Source organism: Styela clava, chromosome 2, assembly GCF_964204865.1.
Source record: "Styela clava chromosome 2, kaStyClav1.hap1.2, whole genome shotgun sequence".
Classification (NCBI taxonomy): domain Eukaryota; kingdom Metazoa; phylum Chordata; class Ascidiacea; order Stolidobranchia; family Styelidae; genus Styela; species Styela clava.
In genome coordinates, this window is record NC_135251.1 from 26443045 (window position 1) to 26464010 (window position 20966).

The 20966-nt window shown below is 34.4% G+C and overlaps 1 protein-coding gene across 2 annotated transcripts; it reads left to right on the forward strand.

Annotated features, from left to right (window-relative positions):
* Positions 1–4156: 4156 nt before the first annotated feature.
* LOC120335333 (nephrocystin-1-like) lies at positions 4157–19144 on the forward strand. 2 transcript variants are annotated; one of them, XM_078110000.1, is made up of 21 exons: positions 4157–5266; positions 5519–5662; positions 5777–5845; positions 6011–6072; positions 6335–6430; positions 7095–7241; positions 8765–8889; positions 10777–10828; positions 10909–10951; positions 12713–12898; positions 13420–13548; positions 14137–14211; positions 14287–14397; positions 14568–14654; positions 16287–16369; positions 16609–16685; positions 16988–17087; positions 17687–17873; positions 17949–17993; positions 18078–18194; positions 18269–19144. In XM_078110000.1, exons 1-21 carry the CDS (start codon positions 5201–5203, stop codon positions 18467–18469), a joined length of 2202 nt encoding a protein of 733 aa, XP_077966126.1. In that variant the 5' UTR covers positions 4157–5200; the 3' UTR covers positions 18470–19144. The 2 variants fall into 2 exon arrangements, with proteins under 2 accessions (XP_077966126.1, XP_077966127.1); XM_078110001.1 differs by lacking the exon at positions 14568–14654 and having other exon boundaries at positions 18269–19052.
* The last annotated feature ends 1822 nt before the right edge of the window (positions 19145–20966 follow it).

The following is a 20966-nucleotide window of genomic DNA, read 5'->3' on the forward strand; positions in this document are numbered from 1 at the left end:
ATGAATACAGACAAATATCAACATACTTACCGATTAAAATCGATAAGTAACAAGCTACAACACGGCTCAATAGTATGGTGAACTGCGACCAATGACAAGCGCCATCCCAACAAGAGTTGATAAGCAGATAAAAATACCTAAATATATGGTGAACCGAGTCCTCTCGTTCAGTTGTCAGTCGAATGTTGTGTAACTGTTGAACATTTGACATTTGACACTTCAGATACATCATGTACCAATATTTCATCTCATTAGATCAGCGTTTCCTAACCTTTTTTGGTCGCAGACTATTTTCTCATCCGCGAAAACCTTTGCGGACTCAAGGTGCGTTTATTGCAACCATACTCTGTGTGAAGAAGCAATAAAGCCAAACACAACAGAAATTCAATGAATTTCAAAATCGGAAATTCGCCGCAATTACGCGTTTGTTAAAAAACTTTTTTGTGTATAATGGACTTTTCTGTCACACAATATTCAATCCACGACAACGACGAGAATTGTCTTTTATATTTTAATTTAATTGTGTTCATGGTAACTCGCGATTGCGTGACTTGCGTCGACTTACGACAAGATGTAAGCATCATCTCTTTGAAATTCCGCGGTCGTCTTCGAACATAATAATGAGAGAATATATTGCCCGATTAAATTCGGCTTTGATACATATTTTTATCGATCTTGCGAATTTGGTATCGCCGTTAGAAAAAATCCTACAATCTGCTATAAATTTTCAGAATGTACAACCTAATTTAGTATTTATAAAAAATATATTTAAAGTATATATATTAGTAAATCAAAAATACATATTCATCGCCTTAAAATTCTCGCGAAAAACTTCTGAAGGAATCGTCGCGTATACGTCATTCGTAGGGCTGGGCATTTCAAATCGAATAGTAAATTATTCGAATCGGTTCAGGGAAAAATTTCGAATCGCCGCCATCTTGTTTTTTTTTATCTTTTCGCGGATGGTCGAGGTAAATTCCTCAATTTTTTTTATTGAAGCCATATTTTTTCAACGCAATTCTGACATATGACTATTTTCTGTAGTGAGCTATGTGTCTGGAGGATCTAATACAATAAGAAAGTCGAATACAATTTTATATCTCCCAAGTATTCGAGATTCGATTCGAAAAAAATATTTGATTCGATTCTGAAATCATCAGGTATTCGAAAATGCCCAGCCCTAGTCACTCGTTAAAAGAGCCGACTTTTCAATGATTTTTTCTGTTGCATAACATATTCAATCCATATGTGTGATCCTTTTAATCTGTGGTTGTGTTGACTAAATAAGAGCAATACTACTCAGAAAATACCATGACGATCCGTGGACACCAAAATGCGTGGTAAAGTGCCCGATTAATTTTTTGATTAAATTTTGCGATTTGCAATGTCTAAAAAAGCGTTAATAATCGGTCGCGGACCACTTTTCAATTTAGAAAATTTGCGTTGCCACCATTTACACCTACCAGAAAAAAAACAAATTATTCCTCGTTGTTCGAACTCGTGAGAAACACTCATTACGTATTTATCGAAGCGTTTACAGACTCTTGTTTTCGTCGAAGATCCGCAAGAGAGTTGTGAAATCCAATCTTTTGATAAAGCGACTCGCAAGTGACCTGTCGCGTCACGTGTTACCAAATTCTCGTATAGTAAATTGCTATTCTAATAGTTGAATATGCGATTATATGCCCAGCCCTACTCAATAACCGGTAATTATTGACTTGATTAATGTTATTTGAATAAACTGGCTTCTCATGTTTTATGTAATTCTAACGTAAATCGTAACTTGGCTGATAGTTAATTAGGTTTCGCAAAAACTTTTGCGGCCTGCATTGAATTTCTGGCTCGTTGTGGACTCATTCAAACGCTCTGCGGACTCATTTGAGACCGCGGACTCGGGTTGGGAAACACTGCATTATATACATGGACTTCGTCGATCAGGAAATGTAATGAACTCGGCGGTATGGCGCATCGTGCTAACTAAGCGATATAGGAATACGCTCACCACCGTACTTCTGCGGGGTTTCGCCGGTTCGAATCTCATGCCGGGTTAAGTATGTGCGAGAGGATTGCTGGACTCCTCGCCGCCGTAGGATGGTTCACGTAACCGCTGGCCGGTTACGGCTTCCTCCATAATCAAGTTTGTGCATCTAAAAACAAATTTAAAAATACCTGGGTAACTGAACATTTCTATTTGTTTGGTTTGCATAGTCAGCTACCTGATTTGAATGGTTCTATTACATTTGAACTCACGTACATTTGAACGAACCCACGTCAATCGCACCTGCATACTTTTGCACCTATGGAGATTTTTTTTACGGATATTTGAACCCATACTAACCCTAACCCATGGATTTTAGCACCTTCATATAGATTGAACCCGCGGATATACGGGTGCAAATGTATGGATTCGTATGTACGTGGGTTCAAATGTACGGTCCCGATTACCGATTTGAATAGTAAGCGGAGGGAAGATAAATTTATTTTATAAATTTTATTAGATAACGTCCAGTACAATCACAAGACTTGCTTTTAATGAGAACCTTGTTCCTGCTTTTCCTTGCTCAACTCTGTAATATCGGAACTATATTTGAACTCTTTCATTTGAACACATGCTTCCGAACACATCTTCCGTAAGTCGGTTGCGATGGGGACTATGAATAAACTTCGCTTCAAGTTCAAATCTTTCATTGATTTCATAAAAATAAAATCCAAGGCAAGCATATCAATTGATATTACAAATGTATAACATATTCACGTAACATAATTTCACTAATTTAACTATGGCATAATATTCAACTTTTCATTATGTAATACTAAGTTGCCCCGGTTAATTGCATACCTTTTCAGGCTTTCTCTTAAACTTCGGATAAAGTTAACAAAAATGCCAAGTATTGGAAGCATACGTGTGTGTGCGCCCCAATTCACTTGGCGTGCCATGGAAAATTTGCAAGGGGTTGCCGATCCCTGCCCTACGTGGACTGATTAACAGACGAGGGGCCGTGGTTCGCCATAAGATAAAACCGTCTTTTTATCGATTGTTTCATAGTAGGACCTTTCTCCGAGCATCGACTTTCTTGTTCACTTTGTGACATTGGCCAATCAGCAAGGTGCAAAAAGTGACGTAACAATGCTCCCTTTTCGCACCCGCTCAGACACTTTTCTCACTCAGACAGATTCTCAGGCGTGGTCGTAAACATTACCTCGTTTTCGCGTTTTTGAACTCTATTCGTTACTTTTCAATTGTGTTTCGGAAATTTGAATATATATCAGATAACTCAATGATCACCCTGTCTTCCTAGGAGTTTTAATTTGATCGCAGTAATAAAAATTTAGTGTAGAAATAGCTCTGATGGACTAGGCTGAAATTCTTTACCGGTAGTTTTAAAAAACAGATTGTTGTATGCGATGAATCGTAATAATGATTTGAAACATATGCCCCATTTTACAGACGCCAACTCAAAAAACCACTCTTAAAATAAGCTTCAAATTTTTGACATGGTTAAGTATAGGAAGAAATTTTCTGGGGGTCAAAGGTCGGGGAAAGGTCCATACCACTGAACTGGACAAGTTTGAAATCGCTGTAACAACTACAGTCAACTACAGTATACGAGACGTTATGGGGTGTGAGGAGTCATACATGATAAAATATGAATAAATAAGTTATCTTTATTTATTACAGTTGTAAACTTTATTTTAATATGATCTATTATTAAAATTATTCTTGATTTCAACATTTTCCAATTTTGAAAGCATGGAGATTCATATCGTTTTGAATTCAAAGTGAAAAAAATAAATAATGATTTTGTCTCTCTCCACACCAAGGCTATATGGCATTTGTTTTTACTGCAATTTTCATCATTTGTTTTGGCATTGTCTACGTTCGGATGTTTGTGTGCGCACTTGCTCTCATTTTCTCAAATTTTATCCAGTATTATGACTAAAATTGAATCTTGGGAAGAATTTTCAAAAGCTGCTGAAAGACTTTATCAGAGCGATCCTTATAATGTAAGATACAATATTAAATATAGACATTGTGATGGTAAATTGGTGTTGACGGTCACTGATGATCAGGTCAGATTGCAGTATGAAACAGAACATTCACAAGATGTAAAGAGAATTGAAAAACTAACGGCAAGTCTTTTGCGGATGATGGTTCATTAAAGAAAATTACAAACAAACATTCAACGACATGTTACAGTGTTATCCATTCCTGCATTTGACTTATTGCAGTACTGCTGTACTGACATGACACACAAGCACACAGACTTGTGATTACTGGATTATAAGAGTAAAATTATAGACAATTATATCATAAATTTGTACATATTGCTGCATTGACACACATTCAATTTGTTTTTAATATAAGTTAGATATTCATCATTCTGTTATTGTCCTACTTTGGTATCACTCAGTACTGGGATCAGAAGCTGTTATTAGAGCCATAGGCAGATGTCTGGCTGTGCAATGACTGAATAATCTGGTGTTAAGGGTTTTATTTTGTATTGATCAAGAAATCAAAATAATATTATCGGTTAATAATTTGATGCTAATATCTTCCGTTTTGTTTGCATTATCACCGATGCGCTGAGTTATTGGGTAAAATCAACATTAAATTAATCAATAAACTATATCTGTATATATGCTGATAATGTTGTAATAGAATACCGTACCGAGTTTAAAAACAATTAAAAATTCAATTTTCATTTCGTAATGATTGTATTCTTTTCCTTTCAATAGCCTACAGTTAATCCATTACTGAAATGCACTGTTTACTTGTATAAAATTATGTTATATTACTCAAACTATAAATTTTATATATCAATATATGTTGAAAAAAAATGTTAAAATTAAAACTAAATAATATAAATTTCTTGCATTCTTCATTTCAAGTTCGTAAGTCTGTAAGTTGCCATGCTTTTGATGATCTGTGGCGAGAAAAGGTTTAACAACTTCATTATATTAGTAATTTATACAGTTGTACATGCATCACAACCAATGAAATGGCATTTTGTTATTGACACATTGTTCGGTTTATAGCCAGCTGCTTGATAAGGATGCTTTTAGTTTGGACAAGCTTGATCAATGCTATTATTGTTCTACTGGTCTTCTTGGTGTAACAATTTTGTTTCTCGATTTTATTACTGTATTATGACATTTGTGCATACACTGTTTGCAGAGGTCATTTAGGTTTTGATTCAAAATGTCTTTAAAGGCGAAAGGTCCACTGCATCAGTTACAAATTGAGGTGGATCAATTGAAAAAAGAGGTAAATTCACAATTGTTCTAGTTGTTTTATTAATGCTAAGCTTTTTGTTACCGTTTCAACATTGGCAAATTATATAGAATTAGTCTAACCTTCTTATGCCTGCATGCAATTTAAAAAAATTCATACTCTGGAATATTTTTTATTGTGTTCAAAATCATCAACATTTATATATTGACTTATATGATAAATATTTTGAACTTTAAGCTGGCCAAGTAGAATTCATGTTTGATTGGAATATTTTTTTCATTGCAGATTGATGCTGCCGAGAAAAGCATTAGAGAATATATCAAAGATGCATCGAGCAATGTGGAATCATTGAATAAAGATTATAAATCATGCATTGATATGAAAATGAGATCTTCTGCCTTATTATTGAGAGCCCATGATTTGAAAAAGGTAGCATACTTGTAACATAAGTAACAAAAGCAGGACTCGTGAATTGCATAATATCGAAAATATATGTTTAAATCCAGTTTTAGTACAAAAAAGTTTTCTATTTCTCATTTACAGCTCGATGAAAAAGTTCAAAATTTTGATGTAAAGAAGAATGAAGAGATAAAAAGGATACAACAATTACAGGTTTGTCTGAGCAAGAACCCAATAATAATCCATTCATATTTAGAATTGTGATATTATTTTCTGGCAAGGCCTTTAGAAAACTATTAGTTTCATTAAATATTACTGTTAGATTTTCAGGATTGTTAATTGGAACTGATTGACTAAATTTATTTCTTTTTTTTTCAGGCTCGATTGAATACATTGATGGACGAAGTTGAATCATCTTCTAGTGAAGTTGAACATTTAAGGTTTGTCTGTCTTTGGCACATGAGAAGCTAAGTGCTTGTGTAACCCTGTACTAGACCTGGGGTATTTGCCTCCCAAAATTTTATTGCGCTACGTAGGAATTTTGTATTGTCTGATTCTAATGTTCCCTTGCTTTCCAAGCCCAATGTTCAATTAATTTATATCAGCAAGGAAACATGAAAAATATGACACAAAAATTTTACTCTTGCGAGCAATGCATTGAGGGGTTCGAATCTATGAATAATAAACGCATTTGAATCCTAGGTCTCTCCGCCACAGCCAAGAACAACCAATCGCTCAATCTTCTCACCCTCAGAATCGAGTCACTCATGATGAGGAAGAAGTTGAAGATGGAGATGAGTAAGTGTTTTCATTTTTATTCTTTCATTAACATAATTTGTGTATAAATAGTAGTTTAATTATCTGGTCTGCTAGAATACAATGCTGAAAATGTGATTCCCACACTCTAATTTTTCCTTCAACTTCAACAAATATTTGAATCTATTTTTTTTTTAAATGTTTCAAGTCCAATTTTAACAATTCAGAAAAAAGTTAATTGTGTATGTTGCATAATTGCATAAGATGTTCGGTTTCATGGCAGCACCGTAAAAATGTTAATTGTTGGAAAATTTCCAATTTACTCTCTATTTGTCGCATTTTTATCCTAAACTAAGTTGAAAATTGAAATTCGAAGATTGCTATCCTCCATGCAAAAATGTAAGAACGAGCCCTATTTCATCTTGATATTTCATAAACTGTGGAATATTTAGGAATTTTATCAATTGTCACAGTATACTACTCACACAGGATCCTGACAAGACATGCAGGGTTCAAAATAAACTGGCAGTTATGGTAACCCAGTTACTGTATGTGCCATTACAGATTTCCCAGGAGTAGGAATATCCAGCCTGGCCGCCTACCGGCTTGCAGTAAGGGCACTCAGATTTGCTTTGATTATTTTGAATAAATTAAAAGTTGCTTTGTTTTTAATAACGATTTCTTTCATTTCTTGTTCCTGCTATAGAACGGAGGAAGAAGATGATGAGGAAGAAGAATATGAAGATGATGAAAATGGAGATGAACTATATGAAGTTCTTAATAATTTTAAAGGAGAACAAGAAGGCGATCTAACTATAGAAGAAGGGGATGTTGTATCACTTGTGTATAGGCAGTAAGTAAAACATAAGTAAAATAACAATAGGATCGCTAGAGATCTGGGATGTAAGAAAAAATGGTAATTATTATAGTTCGTTCTCACTCAGTCCGATATACCCAAAATATAAACAAAACAGGTATCTAAACAATAATAATTATTTAAATAGGTAGAAATGTGATGAACAAAATATATCCATGCCAGTTTGACCCGTGTCTAATCATACTTTGCACCAGAAAGGATTTGCTACAGCAGTTCTTTATCCCTAAAAACTAAATTAGTAGGCTACGTCTACACTTATCAAATCTATCAGATCCTAAGTAATTTTACTAGTCAACTGCCAAACTCTCATTTACTACTCTATTTTGATTCCAAGTTGAACGAATTGATCTTTGCTGGTAGGTTATTGTTTTATCATTGTGGCAATTATTTTGCGGTTATTAGCCCATGAATGTGCGTAGCAATCAGTGATGATCTAATATCATTTCTATCCAGGGTCGAATGTACTGGTATTCGAATAATCAATTTATTTTGGATATCTCCACTAAAGATTTTGGCTAAATTTGATTTTGCTTCAGATTGACAAAATTATCAAATTTTCAGTCGAAGTTTTCCATTCAAAGTAATGTAATATATGGGCCATTCCAAGCCAAAGTTGAATTCCATCAATTTTTTTAAAAGTGTAGTGAAAGTAATTTTTTTTAATTTTTGATATCAAAAGACATTGGAATTTTATTGGACTGCATTCATTTCATCGAACAATTTAAAATTTCACCCAGGTTTTTGATGGTTTATAAAACATGGCCTGAAATGTAGAAATTTTGGTATAATTGACATATTTTGTGATGATTTCTGTGCAGGTACAGTTATTTCATTTGGAATTGACGCACTGGATTTAAGTTAATAAAGTTTAAATGTTTGCAGTGCTGTAGAAAATTTCTTCACCCATTTAAGATTTATTACCAGAATTTAAGAGATGATAGAGGCCGCTATTCCGAAGTGGAAAAATGTCCTGTAGTTTCACATACAATATGCTCATTATTGGCATGGATTTATAGTGTTACATTAAGTAACTTGAGCAACACATAGAGGGGTAGTTCAGCTACTGCACCAGAAAATATTATGGGCTTCTACTGTACCATCGCATAAATTTACACAACACAACACAACATACTATACTGTTAGTGCATGGTGGATTTGCCGTCCTGTAGTGTCACGCTATATTTTACTATATTTTTTTTATCTACTAAGCAAGTCTTGGTTGTAACTTTTGTGCAATTTTTTACATATTCAATAAAGCAACTGATTGGACAATGAAACAAAACATGTGGCTGAAAATGTGAAAATATATTGCAACCAAAAACATGCAAAATTTCTGGAATTGTCCTGTAGTGTCACTTGGAATAGCCCATATGATTTATTTGTGTGTTCGATCAATTCAACCCCGTGCCAAACAGGGTTATAAAAAGAAATTGTAATAGCTTATTTCAAATTATGGGCGCCCACTTGTGCCCATAATACAAGTCTCGTTCTTTTCTCAGGGATGATGGATGGTGGAAAGTGAAAGATGAAGATGGTAATGTTGGGATGGTTCCATCAAATTTTCTCCAAGAATATGAAGATGATGATGATGAAGAAGAAGAGAGCCAGCTTCAGGAGGATACAGGTTAGATATTGTTATTCAGGGATGGCCATTTCCGAATACTGAACTATTCCGAATACATTCTAAAATAATGTTTTCGAATCTGGAATTCCGAATACATTCTAAAATCGAAAATAACATATTTTTGTTTTAGTTTATAAAACCAAGTAAAATAGGAAATAAGCTTCAATAGAAATATCAGGGTAAAGCCACAAACCAACAGTATATGTATACAAAGTAATTGATAGTTTGTGGTTATTATGTTTAGCATATTGTTAAGTCTGAAATTAGCAATAAGTTAGAGGATAGATAACCACCACTGCCAGGTGTGCAGCCAGGATTTTCAAAATCAGAAATTCCCATTGCCGTCTGTAACATCCACCGGGATTCCGTGCTCGTTAAAAGAACCGTCTTTTCAGCGTATAATGATCATCCCGTCACGTATATTATTCAATCCATGATAAATACGAGATTCTAAAATAGCTTTATATATTAATTTAATGTGTCCAACGTAACTTGCGGTTGCTTCTAATAATATAACAACGCATATATATTTTTCTGTTGTGCAAAGTGATTAATTCGTGCCGATACGGGCATATTTCAAATGTCTTGCCTTATTAATTTAGTTGTTTCAATTTAACCTGCGGTTGCGTCGACAAAATAAAATCCTCACCACTCTAATATGCCATAGCAATCCGCGGACATAAAAATAAAAATGTGTGGTGAACTGCCCGATTATAAATCTGCCGTAAAATCTCAGAGTAAAATTTATTCCAGCACAATAAAAATTGATTGAATATACTTTAGATTAATTATATTATATATATTCTCACAACCCGGTAAAAGTTGCGTTTCAGACCTTGTATGATGTTAACACAAAAATTTTCGACGGCAATTTAATTAAGGTAATGGATTAGTGACTCAATTAGTGATGATATGTTTCTAAACGCGGACCAAACATAATGTGGGAATTTTGCGGTTTTCACTGCCTAGAAAAGCGTTTTTTAAACTGTCGCGAGCTTCAATAAAACATATTTTGTTTACAGTTTTATTTTCAGTATTTTAAATTGCCCGTTTTCAATCAAAAAATTTGTGTTTTCTTTAAAAACTCGCCGCCAATGTACGTATTCTCCGTATTCACAATACTGTGCGAGTACAAAAATAAAATCATTGTCATCGTTATCGTGGAACAACTTTGTGGAAAATTTGCGTTTTAGAGAAAATAACACAAACGTAAAGGCGTTTACGGCCTAAATAACACGTCCGCTGATAAAGCAATCGCGCGCAAGTTCCTATCGAGAATGTTTTCACTCAACGGAAATGTCTTGAAAGCGGCGTCGAAAATGTGTGACGTCACACAAATATCCGATATTCTTATGAACGCTAATTCCGATATTCGAATAACGAGATATTCGAATACATTCCAATTGGCCATCCCTGGTTATAATGCATTGTCTTTTAATAATAAAAAAAATGAGGGAAGTTTGACTCATTGTGCCTTATAAATACACTTGCGATCGCATCCTTAATTACCCTGCACTGGTTCATAGATTTGAATTGTGTGGAGGATAATTATGTGCAAGAAGATTGCTGGTGAATTACTGCCTCCACCATCAAGTCCACGCATCTGAAACAAATAAGTGGCATACTTTTTCCATACCCGACATGGTCTGGTAGCTGGATGGGAGGTTTGTTGTATGGTTGAGCCGCCTTATCAGCTCCCCTCTCCCCCAGGATAATTATGAAAATCCTATCCTATTCTAATAATTTAGCAATCCTGGGATGCACGTTTGAATTTTGATTTCAGCATCAGCGGCTAGTTATGAGCTCGATAAAAAGCGAAATACTGTTGTCATTCTATAACGGAGTGATTTTACTTTTGCCTATTCTAAATGAACTTTACGTTTTCAGGAGAAGCAACCGCTTCACAACCGCCAACTGAAGGTGAATCTCCAACAAGAAGGTAATTAGCACCATAAGTACATCTGCGAAACATTACAAATGATTTCTAATTAGCGACTTTCAATTTGTTCTTCGTTTCAGTGGGAAAGCATTGTGGAAAGGCATAAAAGATGCAGTTAATGAGGTAAATATCTATTATCACTCATATTTATTCAATATATATATATATGACATTAACTTTTGCATGTTTTATTACATTACCTAATCTTTTCGTGTTGTACCTTCTGATTTAGTAGCTGCTTCGTCTATCTAGCTCTTAATCATCAAAAATGCTGAATAGCTGATTTCAGTAAAAATTGCTCGATTGAAAAGTGTTGTAATTTGTAGGCTATGTGTTCCTAATACCTGTTTGAAGTCTGATGATTTCCATATTTTTTGATTAAAACTAGATTGAAGTTTTCCTTTTATTTTGAAATGATCAGGCTAGCTGCCTCGTCTAATGAGACATGGATTAGAATTACTTGAAATTTAAAGTACTGTACTAAGAAATACTAAGATGCATTCACTAATTTTATGCACTAAATATGATAATTATTTTATAGAGTAATTTACTCATGTTTCATGATTTCTCTTTGAAATCTGTTTATATTTAATTGGTTATGAAGTAAAATAGATATTTAAATGGGATGTGTCGTTTCAGATAATGGATAAATCTGTCAACAGATAATAATATTATGATAGAGGGTGAAGATAATTCTCAAATACTGGTACTTAAATTATAATCTTCCATGTAATATATTATAATTAAATCTTGAATTACAAGTTTGGGAATATGTACGGTTAATTGGTTATCTGGAATTTCAACATCAAATCTATTTCAACTTGCATTTGCTATTCTATCTTGTTTGATAAATCACGTGTTTTATAACAAAATGGTGAATGTCAAATTCGGAAAAATTACAAATAAATGCTTTTTAAACTGGTTTTCAAACTAAAGTTTGAAAAGATATTCATCAAAGTACTTCAATAAAAAATTAGAGGAGATTAAAGATGAAAAAAAAGTTTTCTTCAATTTCCTAAAACTTTATTTTTCCAAGTTTCATTCTTTGGGTCAAAACCCTTTGATATCATCAAAGTTCCTACAAATTGCTATTCTGATTGTTTTTGAGAATCCATGTGCCATTCTTCAATAAGTTTTTAATAATTAATCAGTATTTTTTTATTGGATTTAAATCTGTGCTTTCTTCTTAATTTCATCTATGTTGCTCATCATAATTCATAATTCCTGGTAAGTAAATCACTCGTTTAAATAAAGAGCAATGCACTTTTTAAAACACTTTTTAATAAGAGTTGAGATCATGACGTTTTGCACTGCACATATGAGTTATTGATGAATATGTGTAGAATATTTTGTATCTATATCTTTGATTTTTTTTTGCATGTTATCCGTTTCAATTATTTGTCACTGCTGTGTAAATTTCACCTTCATTACATTGAATAATGTTTTGGACTTTGGAAAATACAACGTTTGTATTGTTAATTTGTGTATGATTACAGAGAGTGAAAGTAATTTTATTAAAACGAAATTCTAAATCAGGAGCTAATGATATGCTATGATAAGGTCAAATTTAGTAATGCGGGCTGACTTTGTTTAACCGGAGATGAAAAAATTTTAATATTATTTAACCAATTATAGTAAGATATTTTAAATAAAGTTTAAAAAAAAAATGAATTTTGTATAAAGAACCGGTACTGCAGGCCAAATAAAAACTCTAGGCCCATTTCAAAAATCCTCCGGCTCAGATTAAGAAACACCAATCTAAAGATTGCCGGCACTTATTTTGTTTTAAGAATTTTTACTTTGATTTAAATGTTCTGTAAAATGAAAGATATTTGAAAAATGGAGATAAGCATTAAGTAATATTACTTCTGTATATTTTTGCAGCCTGCTAAAACGGATGTTACTGATGTCTTGGCTGCGTTGGGAGCGATTCCTGCTGGATTTCGTCCTTCTACTTTGGGGAGATTTGTATCCCAAGATGAATATACATTAAAGAACGCTGTGCTTCCATCCTTCACTGAATCCAACACTGGTCTTCAAGATCTGCATTGGGATCCTGCATTAAATCAAGTATGCATTGAATCAAATTGTGAACTTTGTGTATTATGGTATGAATTTATGATTTGCTACTTGAAAATAACTGTGAGGAAGAAGGATGTGCAATAATGGGTACTCCTGTAGTATGGGAAACGAGATGGTGGACACCGGAACATAGTATGTGTACTAGGTTAGAGTTAGGCCCTAATTTCAGGGGAGTCACTTGGCTAGTCCTCGAACTCGTAATAGAACTAACCCTAACATGGTACACATACTACGTTCTGGTGTTCGCCATCTTGGTTCGCATACCACAGAAGCAATAGCTTTATGTACTATATGTAAGTAGCCTTAGAATAGCTGTTCAAAATCTGAGTAATCCAGCTTTTTTGAACGTTAAAACTGTAAGCTAAATTTTACATATTATTACTGTCTCCTCTGAACAGATATATAAAATTTCAGTTTCGAAATTTCACTTGGTAGAAGTATTGTGTGGGATTACTTATGGAGTCCCTATTTATCTGTGTTTTACATTGTCCATTTGATATGTATTTCAGATTAGATCACTTCCGACTCGAGTGCTTCGTAGTTGTAGATTGTGGAGTTGTAGAATGATTCCACTTGCTGGTTCTGGTGTCGAAATACTGAGCAGACATATTCGCCTTGCACTTTTTAATGGAACAAATGTGAGTTGAGCAATATCACAATTGTATTATTGATAATAAAGTATAGTTTGCAGAATTGTTTTTGCATTTGGATCAAAGTAATAAACACCCATGACTCATCTTGTAAGGAATCATAAAATCATGTTTTTTGAATATGTATTTTTTACTTTGGTGAACTGATTGGCTAATGAATTCCACATGATTTGAGTAGAAATTAGGCTCTGCATACTGTCTACTATTTCTACTCAAATCACATGGAATTCAATTTTTTTTGGAGGGCGATTTGCCTGGTAGTTAAAGACTTGGACCTGTGTTGGCATCGCAAATTACACATCTCGAGTTCAAATTCCATGGGTGCAATGAATTGGCTATACAATGAATCTGGTCCTTCCGAATAATAGTAGTTTTTTACATATCGTTGGATATCAGTGACTGCTTGTATCAGGCCTTGTTCATAGCTAAAGGCGTGAATATGGGTCGTATAGAAAATAAAAAATTACACTTTTTCATCTTTAAGAAAGTAGATTCGCTTGATGTTTTATGAAGTCACTGATTTTTCCAATTGGCACTTGAATTTATCAAACACTTATCATAGATTTTCTATATTAGATTGTCAGCAATGTTCACACAGTAAGAGCAAATAGTTCAACAAACTCACCGAAGCTATGGACATTTTCGCCTAGGGTAAGTAAATAACACTTAGGAACAACTTGATGTTGATTAAACAAACCCATTTGTTAATTTATATCAATTATTTAGGTAACTGGAATACTTCCTAGCCTGATGGATGGCTCGTGCTTGGTACGATCTGATATTACACACAGCAATCTTGGAATTTTATTTGAACTTGGGATTACCTATATCAGGACAGTAAGTTGCATGATATGAAAACCTATTTATTTTTTGTATGCTTTCGACAGTGAATTAATCAAGTAAAAAACTTTGTTTTTCTCGATGTATTCTTCAATAGATTGCTGGCTATGGATAGGCTTCTAGTTGAGCTTGAGTATTCATTGTTATTTCCGTTAATTCAAATTTAGCCTCCACGAAAAATAATACACTTCAGCGACGGCCCGTCTGCAAAATACAGTGATTCGGAAGAGGAGGGCGCTAGAGACAGGCTTGTTGTATGTATATTGCGGCTGCAGTTGCATGTCAATTTGTCTGAAATTAATGTAGAGATAATTCATTCACATGAAGCTAGTTTTCATTGCAATAGTTATCACACTTGCATTATTTATCACCAATGTAGTTTTGCAGTTAATCCTTGTTTAATATACTCAACATATTCGTGATATGAAAGGTGTTTGATATAGCTCTCCTAATATTAGTAGATTCCATTTGGGGATTGGTTTGACTCGTAGTTTTTCAAACTTGGATGAAGTGCCTTATATGTGTATTTGTTTCCTAATAATATAATAACACTGGGTTATTCGGGATGCTGTCCAGGGCCATTAATTAGAAAAAAAAGGAATAGAAAGAAAATAAGATGTAGACTAAATAACCACCCAGGCTGTTAAAGCAGTTGCATTGATTCGCTCTCATTGAACAGCTATTTGTGTTTAGTCACATGTCTGGAAATATATAGTTTAGCTGATCCGAGGTAAATAAACCCACATAGAAAGAGATTTCACTTCATGTCTTGTCTCGACACTCTTTTTTGTTGTTGAAAGGTAATTTCAGTGTACTTAGGAGATGGGGCTTGACTGGGCTAAATTTCTACTTAATTGTTTTTGGTATAATAGGGTATAAAGAGTCTTCTAAGACGCGTGTTCAAATTTTCAGCCCTTTAAATCGAGATTAGTTTAGTTCAGATCTCTCACTATTATAAGATGAATAACACTCATCAAATATATATGTTTTACTAGTTTTCACCTAAATAGAAGTATGTACTTAATGTGCACATTAGAAGATATTTTCGTTTACGTGTGTGGTGGTTTTAAATGTCATACTACTTCATCATTGCATTTTAAGATAATTGCATAATATTCCAGGTTTGAAAGATTGTGTGTATTTTTTACAGCAATCTTTGAATGTAATTTGCATTAATATATTTTAGTTCTCATCTTGCAAATTAATTTTAATACACTATACACACCAAATATGCTATTTAATTATTTTTTGATGTTCTTGGTTAACAGGTGGATTGCTAAACAAAGTTTTCTCAATTTTTTTACAAAATAATTGTTTGAAATTTACAAACTTATAATTTTTGACTGTGAATTGTATATTTATGTTAAATGGTTATAAAACGAGAAACAATTTTTTCAATAATTTTGATGTTTTCTGTTTCTGATATCTTTGTTAATGGCTTTGATACCTTAGTGTCCCACATGTCCCCCAGTTTTTCCACACTTACGGTAACTGTTTTATCCTGGATGTGTCCCACATTTGTGCCACATGCTCCACCCTTGTCCTATTCATCCCATTCCTTTGTGTGGGACAAATTATGCAAGTGAGACGAGCATGGTACATGTGACACATAGGACAAGTGATGCAAGAATGTCTAGTTCAAGTTTCACTAAACTCAATACCAGATGAAATTTATATCATTTTGCATTAGACTCGGCTTTTTTTATTCTTGTAAGCTCTGTACTGCTACAACTTGGAAGAATAAATTCAGCAGTATGGGAAGCACTGAATAAAACGTAAATAAATCTTGACAAAGCTTATATGAAACTGGTGAATGCAGTTCTAGGGGGGAATCATTTGTCATGGACATCTTAACAGCTTAACCTTATTTTACGTTGATTTCACAGAAGACAGGAGAACATGCTGAGTTAAGTTGTGGATGGGTTTTCTTGAAGCTATTTGATGAACAAGGGATGGCAATTCCAAACAAGTAACTTATTTTCCAAATTTAGATTAAATTGTTGGTTATAGTTAGGCCTATATTCATATCCTGACTAACCTGTTTAAATTACGAATAAATCGAATTAGTTGGCAGAACTGCGATTTAGAGTTCATGACTACTGTGTTGGTTCCGTGTTAATGTGGGAGGGTAACCAACTTACATTGATTCACATGAAGTGGCTGATACACAAATTGCATTTTATGAAAACTTTTTATACACTGAAACAGAACATATGAACTCCCAGTGAATGGTGGAACTCCGTTTGAAAAAGGTGTTGAAGTCGACCCTTCAATATCAAGAAGAGGTCTGTATATTTTGATGCATAGACTGCATGTCAGTATATTTATTATCACTTATATTTTGCATACTTTTGAGGTCTTAAAATAACTCCTTTTGAGCTACCATTTAGATGTGTGAAGCTTCTATTTCTTAGAGAATCGGAAACGTTCAATTTCTTATTGAATACCCTCACACAATATTTGTATGGTTGTAGGCTTTGGATAAAATTCATTTCAATTTATAAAAAAAAAATTTCATAATCATCTAAATTTTATTTAAATATTATTTGTATACTTCATAACTTGATAAAGCTATTGTTTTATTTAGCATCTTCAAATAGGTTCAGAAATTTATTGACAGCAAATAAGCAACCAAAGCTCATCATCAAACTTGGAACTCCAAACAATACTAAGAAGAAAATCATGAAGTATGTCATGATCATTTATAACTGTCTTTGTTTACTCAGTCACTTGTTACCAGTACTTATGAGTGAAAAGGCCAAGTAGGAACATTTTCTAATATATTGATTTACAACCATTGTTCCTAGGTATGGGCAATTCAGAATAATCTACTATTCTAGAAAACTTAAATTGAATCTAGAACTCCAAATGCTATGCTATTTTTGTTGGCAGTCATCACTCGATTGAATTTTTAAAAAGCAAAAGTGTAAATTGTCTTTTTATCTAAACAAAAATTATGCAAGAATTTATCAAGATAAAATGCTGCTCTCTGATTCATAAATTAGATGCTTGAAATACGGAAATTGTTATATGAGATCGAAACGGAATCTTGTTATCGGAGATTTTTCAATTCGAATTTGGTCTCATCTTTGGATTTGGATACTTCTGTGTTATAAAAATTCATAGAAATAATATCGCAGAAATATATTGGCTATGTGAAATGGTGCAAGTTTGCTTCAATATTTTTAAGACTTATTCTTAACTAAAGGGCAATAAATTTCATCTATCGCAATGTTTAAAAATTATGGTTCATTTGTTTTTTGTCTAGTTTTCTGTTTTATTTTAGTCTTCTTCCGGCGAATATTGTTCTTCCATCTACTTATTGTGAGCTCGTCTCGTTTTACCGACGAATGTTGGCTGATGCATTGATAAGAGACAGACTGTCTCCTCGAGATGCCGATCCCATTCCTTGTCCAGTTTTATCAACATTTCCCAAGGCTTTGATGCAATCTGATATTATGGATGCTCTAAGGGTAATTATTGAAGTATAATGATTCGTAAAATACCATTTTATTTTGGGATTTATTCATTTTTTTTCACTTGTATAGAGTGCTTGGATGGATAAAGTGAAATCAATGAGGAGAGGTGACAAGGTATCAGCAATTCTAATTCATTACATATTGTATTTTATATGTAATCTTGTTTCGAAGCATGTATCTTTAATGTAATATATTTAGAGAGATAAAGAAAATATGAAGACCCGTTTCCGAGCTGTGTTTTTGGAAACTGTATATGTTCTTATGCATTCTGCATCATTACCTGCAGTGCAATGGGCACATCCACAAGTTGAACAAGTAAGACTTAATGTTTTTTGGGGCTTTTGTTGATGTTTTTTGACTTTTCATTTACGGTAACTAATTTATTCCAGGAGAGATGGCAGAAAATATTTCAGCATGTACAAAATGCTAAATCTGCAGTGACAACAACAGCTGGTGTCAAAATTGATACTACCAATGCAGTCCTTAAAACTTTGTTGTCATCAAATGTTGAACATCTACCATTTGACATGGAGGAATTGAACTTTAACCTCACCGAAGATCACAAGAATTTGTTGTCAGGACTTGTATGATGCATACAAATTGGAGCTGATTCTCGTCATATATGACACCAAATGTGATAAATATATCGCATTCGTTTATTTGTAGTGTATATGTCACCCATTAGAATCATTTTCTGGTATCTTTTTGAATGCAACTATGGTATCATTTAATTTTTTTGTAAGAATACCAGGTTGCAGAACATGTTTGTATTAATTACTGTGCCTCATTAAGTGCAATACTCCCCATCGTGGCATACAGCATGGGCCAGGAGCCACGGTGACCTAACCGGTATTTTATAATGACCCTCACGAATAATGATAACCAATTATTATTGAATTATTATATTTTTGTTTCTGTTGCTTTAAATGTTTTATAGCAGCTCAAACGGGGGCCGGTGGCACCCCAAGGGGGCCACGAAGCAGGTCAAGGAGGACCACGACACAAGGCTAAGAATTCACGAAGCGACTTTGTTTGCATACTTTCCTTTTAAAATAAAATACTCCGTTCTTTGTGATCGCAGGGTGTATTCTCTTTCTTGCGCGTTAATTGTTTGATCATAATGGAACTTAGAATCTACCAATCAAAATAGTTCGCCGGTAGGCCGTCAACCTGTAGACGGGCAGTTTCACTTGACTGCGAGATAACATTCGCTATCGTATTATAGACTCAAAAACCCATTTGTAAATTCCAAATGCCCAAAATATGAAAATGCAACGACAGTCACGTTGGCTTTTACTTTACTAAAGAAAATCGAGATGACAGAGAATGTGCTCAATGCTTGCATGTAATTACCAATAAATCATTACCTCCATCTAAACTCCAAAACCATCGTGACAAAAATCATCCCCAGGTGAAAGACGTTGATATCGGTTTCTTGGCTGTCAAGCGAGTTGGATCGGTAAGATATTGGCCAAGTCCGGTTTTATCAGCGGAAAAGCCCGCTATGAAGTAGCATATCAGATTCTTACCCACTACTTAGCAAGAAAGCTCCTTCATTGCTAGTTCAATTTGCCGCAACTCACTTATTAGTGCGAATCTGGTTTTTCTGATCTTGTTACCATCAAAACAAAATCTAAAAACTGCCGTTAATGGTAACAGTGACATTCGTCCGGCTATATTAAAGACGATGTCTAGCATTAGAAGCCTCGTCAGACAGTTCCAAGCGCAAGATTCCCATTGATTGTATACTAAAATGCTTTCACTTTCTTGTCTGTGGTTTGCTTTTGCATTCAATAAAAGATCGTAAAAAACATAATACAATCTAACACGTTTGGTTTTTTGAAATGGCGAACAGGGGTCCCACAAGTGCCAAAATGCGCCGGAAGGGGGCCACGAGCTATGAAAGGTTGAGAATCACTGTTTTATAGTGTTGACATTACTTATAAAACAAGAGAGCTATGCTCAAATATATGGACACGTAGCGCCACCCAATGGCAATAATTTTGATGACGTCATAGCGAAAAAAAAAGTAATAGCCTTCTGGAGAAAAATTTTATCTTCAACCACTGAAAATTTCAAAGCAATTGGTCCAGTATTCGAAGAGAAAAGCGACTTTTTAAAAACGTGTCAAAGAACAACAACAAGGATAACAAGAACAAGAACAACAACAACATAATATTGAAACGATCGTTATGTCCACTACGTGTCCAATAAAATCTCTCTCTCGGTCTCTTGTGAACGGCACTTGGGAAAATTTCCAAACCCGGTCTGCCGCGGAGTGGCGGTATAGTGCTTGCCGCGCCGCTTATGCTGTTACTTCAGCGTGCAGGAATAGGATTCACGAATCCTTTAGGAAGCATGCTCTGATGCCAGTGCAGGGCAAAGCGTTCCGGTAGGGCTATATGCAACTCACAGGGAACCCACGACTGCGACGGTGCATTTCCTCGTTTCTCAAACGTCAGAGATTCAAACTCATGAGTATTATTTTTTATTAATATAAATTGGCGACTAAGAATTTTTTGATCCCATCTCAGTTCTCACGTTTTACTGTTTTATGGTTTTGCAACACTTTCTGACTGACTGCATGTTGAAAATTTGTTAATTAAGACAGTAAGAGGTCATGTAATGTGGAAATGTTTCGAGACAATCTGTCTCTACTTTTGAACAAGACAATAGAGCAGACAAGCAGACTTGTAGGCCTATGTTAAATATTAATACCGGTACGGTAACCTTTGAGATGACCAGGCCCAACAGGCCTATGAAAATTGATAATTTAGGTTAGGATCTAGTCGACATACCAGTAGCCTCCCCCCTAACCCCTAAAAGGCAATTTTGGTCATGTGGCGGCCGACGCATGTTGGATTGATTTAAATTATTTTTGAGACAATCATGGAGACAATCGATCTGCCGTTGTGTCACCCCCTCGTTAACTGGCTCGTTTCACAAATAGATTGTTTTATTGTACCAAATATCGGGACATCATGGAATATGAGAACTGTGCTCTACTGGAACTGCAGAATTGGCTTGTGTCAATATCCAAATAGTTTGGTACCGGTACCGGTACCTATTTCTGTAATACAGCCATCT

Coding starts and splice junctions, on each gene's coding strand:
- LOC120335333 (XM_078110000.1), top strand. CDS start 5,201: ATGTCTTTAAAGGCGAAAGGTCCACTGCATCAGTTACAAATTGAGGTG. Junction 5,267..5,518: donor TGGATCAATTGAAAAAAGAG/GTAAATTCACAA, acceptor TTTTCATTGCAG/ATTGATGCTGCCGAGAAAAG. Junction 16,686..16,987: donor CCCTTCAATATCAAGAAGAG/GTCTGTATATTT, acceptor TGTTTTATTTAG/CATCTTCAAATAGGTTCAGA.